At 32.6% G+C, this 6,927-nt stretch overlaps 1 protein-coding gene across 2 annotated transcripts in view; it reads right to left on the bottom strand.

The window, feature by feature from the left end:
* Positions 1-1,087: 1,087 nt before the first annotated feature.
* The window catches only part of MINPP1 (multiple inositol-polyphosphate phosphatase 1), a 34,255-nt gene continuing 28,415 nt past the window's right edge, over positions 1,088-6,927 (bottom strand). Inside the window, exon 5 of one of the 2 annotated variants that reach the window (XM_011361620.2) lies at positions 1,088-4,111. In XM_011361620.2, the coding sequence (XP_011359922.1) occupies positions 3,715-4,111 (397 nt within the window). In that variant the 3' untranslated portion in view covers positions 1,088-3,714. The remainder of the gene's footprint in view (positions 4,112-6,927) is intronic. The other variant, XM_011361621.2, reaches the window with a different exon arrangement.

Consider the following 6,927-nt stretch of genomic DNA (forward strand, 5'->3'; position numbering starts at 1 on the left):
CTGCAGACAGAAGGAAAAAAGCACTGTCTTGTCTCACCAAGATTAGTCTTCTCACTTTCTCAGCAAGGCAAGGGAAAGGAAAAAAAATTGTAAGGGAAAAAACCCCAAATAATCTCTCCAAAAGAAGAGCAACTACGGCAGGAGCAAAATTACTGTTCTTCCTATCTCCAATTAAGAATGCTTCTTATTAAATAGAACTTTCTCATCTGTATGTATCTAAAGATATATTTCACCAGTATATTTTCCTATAATTTACATCAAAACTTGACTTTCTATTCCAGAATGAGAATATTTGTTAAAAAGTTTTCCAAAAGCACTTAAATTGTTAATGTTCAGTCAAAAGACAATCAGAACCAAGCCTGGTAGAATGAACTCTAATGAAAAAAGTAGAGAAAAAAAAAAAGCAGAGAAAATCTACAGATTGTCATCCCAACTGAATTTTCCATATTAGATGCCTCAGAAATAATATAAAATCTTCTAGTGAAACTTTCTCATGATATCAGGAGTACTATTCAATTTGGAAGGCTTTTTCTTTTTCTTTTTTTGAAAGGCTATCATTTTAATGAACAAATATTTGTTTTCCCAGTACGACAAACAAAAGTGAGAACATGAACTACTTGTTCTAAATAATGGTTTAAAATCTGGTAATAGAATATGGAGGATATTGAATTATGAATTAAGTTTTAGAGATAATAAAATTAAGAATCCTTCTATCTTTAAATGTGTTACTTCAGTAATGATAAAATAGTAAAACAGTTTCAAAAGTTAACCTCCTAAGTTGCCAGGTATAAAGCTCAAGCTATAAATCTTTTAATTGGAAAAACATGACACCTTTTTTTCTTGCTGTGAAATTTTCTCAAAAATACACACTCTCTCTCTCTCTCTCTCTCTCTCTCTCTCTCTCTCACACACACACACACACACACACAGACTCCAATTTTAAAAAATAGCTTAATAGATTAAAGTGAAGGTGCTTAAAAGTGGATTGAGCTACTAGGTGAGTGCGAGGAAATGCTTGAGAAAAAGAATGATTAGGAGAAAATTGAGTGATCTGTTAAGTAAGTTCAAAGAGCTAGATAAAGGCAAATTATATGATAATGCAAATATTTATTTTCAGCTTACATTTGGCAGAAGACAGTTCATATTCCAAGTATCATTAATGAATCAAATGAAATACCATCTTAAGGAAATATATTTCAAAACTTATATATTCTGGTTTGGTTGTATGCAACTCCCAAATATTTAAGGACCTGCATCAGTTCTGCAGTCTACAAAAAGAAAATCACTCAATATATCATAAAAGTTGATTATACCTGAAAAAAACGAAGCTCGTTTTTCTTTACAAGTTGAGTTTTGCTTTCAGTGTTAAAACTAAGATCCAGATTATATACAAAAACTGTGTCAAGTAAATGATTACTATTGGAGAGCAGAAACTTCAAAATGATGAAAATAAAAACAGTAAATACAAATGCACTGCACACATTAAGTTGTAGATTACACAGAAAAACAGCAAATCCACAAGCTAGTTATTAATCTACCAAAATGTCAGAACCAACAGTGATTAAATTTTGGCTTAACTGAGTAATTTGGTCATCTATTATTAATGAACTCTTGTTATCCAAAAATTGTTTTTCAATGTTCGACTTTTTCTATATCCAATCCTAGATAAGACCTTTAATTTTTATCATGGCATTCTTTGGTTTCAGGCATTTCCTAAATGAGAATAATAGCACCAGAAGACTATCACAAACTCTGTAACTTTAGCAAAAGTGAACCACACTTAACCCCATCCTGAAATATTTTACATACCAATGACTACAAAGACAACACCACGGTTCTATTTAACCACCGAAATTAAACAATTCCTATAAAACTTCATAGTCTATAAAAAGTTTATGAATCAAAAATTAATGTGTCAGACACCAAGTAAATTTATTTAAGGTTTTTTAAGAGAATTCCCTTGACAGAACTAAGGTCATTCAACTTTATATGCTCACAGACTGAGTCTAGTGTTTATACATAAAAAGTACTCAACACGTGTTAATGAATTGATGGTATTAATTTGTGACAAATGATCAGGATCAAAAAACAAATACAACAGCTAAAACAAATAACTCATTCAAGAATGATATGCATAGGATGTCCTTTTATAGAATATTTTAAAATTCCCACAATACTACAAGTTTCCAGAATCAACATACAATGGAATGGTGAATATTGAATTTTATGTTGGTGGTTACCTCTAGTCAGGGAGTGAGGGCAACAGCATCAAAGAGACATACAAAAGTCCTCAATTATTCTTATTTGGATTTAAACCAAATGCTATAATGTTAATTTTGATAAAAAGGGCAGTAGGCATGAATGTTCATCTTATCTGGCTATTTACAAAATTTTTTAAAAAGGAAACACCAGACATTTTTGTAAGAACAATCAGCAATATATTGATGAATCAACAGTATTTATCAGATAATCATCTATGCTTCTTCTTTTATAATTTCAATATATAGTCATGATACTTATTTTTTAGATTTTTAATAAAATGAATTTCCACTTTTCTTTAAGTTAAAATTTGAGGAAATTTCTATTAGAAGAAAATTGCCTTATATTACCTGATTTAGTCAAAGCTGCTTGAAATTTCAACCTTTCGCCATCAATTAATTACTAATTATATATCAACACGAAGAGCAGAAAAAATGTAGTAAAGTCACAAGAATTCTGTTTACTATTATAGCAAACATTTTCATGGCATTTGACAGAGCTCAGAACTATTTTTTTGAAATGGTTTCATATATGTGAAACTAAGCCGGCCTGGATGGTCTTTATTTAAAAAAAAAAAGAATGAAAAAGAAATTAAACAACCAAAGATATTTTACATAATAACAAAATATTAAAATAGAAGCAAAGTGAAAGAATGTTAAAAATTGCTAAGCAATGGATTTAAGAAACTTTGATTCTATCCATCTGACTTGTTGCGAATGGTCCTCTTTGTTCTTCCATTGTCATATATGTAAAACAGATATGAAAATAATTAAAGACTGGCCTTGCAGGATTTACTAGGAGGTTAAAAGGAATTATTGAAAAAATGTTCAAATACGTTATAAATACTATTAACAAAAATATTTATTTTACTGTACTTTTTGTCTTCCTTCAGTGAAAGTGTCCTTTTAAATCAGACTTTGTTCTTAATATTGTTTCAAATTCTCAAATAGAGAGATGTTAGCTTTCTTCCAAAGTGATACTTCCAGTGTGTCACAATATTTCAGATTAAGAAATACAATACTAGAACTGTGCTACCTGAGGCAAAAAGAGAGAAATTCAACACAACTGGTAAAGATCTTAGAAATAGTTCAACCAAGTTATAGGTCATCCAACTGACATATTTTGTTACTCCAGCACTTTCAAGTATCACTTTGAAAACATTCTCAATGTGAGATTTCTTATACAAATAGGAAGAATTTAATTTCTGTAAACATTTGCAGTGCCAGCTATTTCTTTGAATAGGTTTTTTTTTCCCTTACAAGAGCTGCTCCAATGAAGAATTGTTTCTTACACATCCATGTCTAGACTCAGATGGAAACTTAATGCTTCTCTGTGAAACGACAGAAACACCCAAGCTGTGTGAAAGCTTTCTGTAACCAGGGATTGCCTACCTAATTCCACGCGTATAATCACTCCCTATAGATTTCTGATGAATTAAAAATGTTCTCCAGTTACTCATAGCTCATCAGATGTGTTGTTCACCTTTGGTAATTTACATTCTTCACCGGTATTACAACTCTGAAGGATGTCCTTGTAGTGGTTCTTCAGATCTTCATACAAAGAAACGGTTTCTTGTGAGTGAGCCAATGGTAACACTTTTTCATTCAATAATATCTGCACTCGGAATTCTTCTTTAAGAGTCTTAGCATTTTTACAATGGTAAAGCACAAATATTAGGTTTGAGGCATAGGGTACAATGTGACCACTTCGGAACTTCCGATGCATTTGTTCCTTGTAATTGTAAGCTGTTAAGGGCTCCTTGTCTTTGAAGTAGCCCATGAGAGAAAGCAGTGGAAGAAGGGTCTCTGCATGACCAAATTGAAGAATGACTGGAGAGGAAACTGGCTGAGACCTTAAATGAGAAATCGAGAAAAAAAAATGTGTGTGTATATAAATATATATATATATTCACATCATAGAGAACCTTTTTTTTCTCAAGGTTTCTATGATTTTTTTTTTTCCTGGAAAAGCTTTTTTTTTAATAAACAGCAGCAAATGACTGCTTAGACCATAATATCTACACTTAGAAGTATTATGCAACTTTCTCATCTTTTTATACATATATATTTTTTATATAAATAACTCAACAATATGGCTGAAATTCTGTGTGGTAGAGAACAGAACTTTCTACACTAAAAGTTCCAAAATTCAGGATCACTGTAGTATTGCAAATCCATCTAAAACACTATATATACATATTATTCTCTAAGTTTAAAGAGAGAGTAATGTCTTTACTTATAGATTAAGGAACTTGAAGCAGACATGTATTTCAAAACTGTATTGCAATTCTGTGAATGAAATTAAGCAAACAGGCCCTTGGTAAATATTGATTACTCCATGGAGCTCTTCTGAACTTCAAATGTTATTTTATCTATACCTAGGGAATAAAGACAATATTCAGTAAATTTCTCAGTTAAAACAAAGTCTTAACAGTGAATGGCAATTCATGTAATCCTTCAATGTTTTACAAAGATCTAACTTTGGCACCAAATTCAGAAGAGCCACAAAAGGGGAGAGATGCAACCTATTCTGTTATACTGCCTCTGTGGTTGGTAGTGGAGTTTATATACACTGTCAGAAACATAACAGTTTTCAACACCCTGAGCTAAATCACCTTTTTTTTCTCAAGGTTTCTATGATTTTTTTTTTCCTGGAAAAGCTTTTTTTAATAAACAGCAGCAAATGACTGCTTAGCCTTTTCTCAACTTTTATAGAAAAAAAATGTCTATTGTTCTTAAATATAATTTGTAAACCTATTCAAACACAAGTAACCATCTGACTTCTTGTCATGATCTCACACATTACAAATTTAGTGCATCTGGATTTTCTGGGAGGAGAGCATTTACAGCAGTTGCTGAACCTTCCTCATTCCCCACATAAAAACAGATGGACTTAGCAGCTGAACTTGGAAAGGATTTAGCCCACTCTAGTATTTGGTGAGTGCAAGGGAGAACTACCTCTAGGACTCTTCTGGGGCTGGAGAAATCTAGTGAACCCTCTAAACAGCTCTCCAAGGCTCGATTCTAGGACAGAGGCCACAGTAAGGAGAAACCGCTAGGAGTGTAGTCAAGACTGAGCAGTAGGGAGACAGCAGATACCGGAAGAATAGGTCCAGATAAAAATATGGGGAGGGGACCAAAAATCTCAGAAAGCAACCCACCATATTTCTGAACAACCACCACCAGCACCACCAGCACCACCACCACCACCAGCACCACCACCACACACACACACACACACACACACACACACACACGAGCTCTGTGAGGTTAGTAATCTGACCTGAGTCTTCTTCTAAATGTTCAGGACAATTAAATTCACAGTAAAATTAGCAAAAGAAAAGAAAGTAAGAGAAAAAGAAACAGAAAAACATCCCTACATAAAATAAAAGTATAGTGGACATATATACTCAAAAAATACATAGAAACTAACATAATATTTCACAGTTATCCACTATTTTGTAGGTTATATATTTCTACAATAACCCCAAAAAAATGAGGTAATGCCAAATACAAAGGATAAATGAGCACAATTTCATTTGTGATTATTTTTTATTTGTCTAGTTTACTCTTTGTTTCTTAAAGAGTCTTGTACACACAGCAGACGCTGTTGCAACTTCAGAAAAAGTAGCTGGCTGATGCTGCTTCCATTCATACAAAAAAGGTCCTGGATAAAAAGGCTGCACCCAATTTTCTAAAACATAGTAAAGAGACTTTTCAAAGATCCATTTAGTTATTTTGTTTAGATGTGACAGATCTTAGAAGTCCCTGCCAAGTGTCGGGTACCATGCTAGTTTCTCTTCTTTTTGTTTTTTTCTTTCTTTTCTTTTTCTTTTTTCCCCCTCCCTCCCTCCCTTCCTCCCTTCCTTCCTTTTTTTAGGAAGGTAAAAAAGATGAGAAGGGGAAAGAAAAAAGGTGATAAGGTGAAAGACAAAATACAAATAAAACATATTTCTAGCTTTTGCAGATTAGCCATTTGTCTAAGTGTTAGGGGAACCCAAGAGAGGTGGAGTGAATCCTTCCGTCTGGGGAAGAATTGGATGGGATTTACTGAGGAAGTGTTTGAGCTATGTTCTAAATACATTTCTAGTAAATCTTACAATAGAAATGCTGCCCACTGTATCCTTAGTATAGTAGCTGGTTTACCCGATGATGTAGCTGTCATCCTTTTTTTTACAGATGAAAAAATGAGATTAACTTACTTGCTTTCAAAGTTATCTTTGAAGCACCAATTAAACTCACTAGAAAATACCATCCATTAAATTCATCGGAATAGTTTAATGTAAAAGATTAACCTAAACCCTTTCAAAAAATATTAGTCTCTGTCAGCCTAATTTATAAGTTCAGTTTTTCAAAACTGTTTCATAAAGCAAGGCAACACCTGAAATTATTTAAAAACTAACTTTTTAGCTTGAACTTGAATACAAGCATACCATAAATCAAGTTTCATGAATATAATTTACACACAAAAAATTCACTTGGAAAAATCTTAAGGCCCTCTTGCATGAAAAATATTTGTACATCTGGGCTAGAGAAAATGATTGAGGAATTTAGTCACTTTAGTTTACTTTAAACCATTGCTGATTTAAAATCATTTCAAGTCAAATTTGTTTTTATTTGGGCAGAGAAACATGGCATTTCACCATATTAACTGAAGAAAACTACATTG

The sequence above is a fragment of the Pteropus vampyrus genome, unplaced genomic scaffold (genome assembly GCF_000151845.1).
Source record: "Pteropus vampyrus isolate Shadow unplaced genomic scaffold, Pvam_2.0 Scaffold68, whole genome shotgun sequence".
Taxonomy (NCBI): domain Eukaryota; kingdom Metazoa; phylum Chordata; class Mammalia; order Chiroptera; family Pteropodidae; genus Pteropus; species Pteropus vampyrus.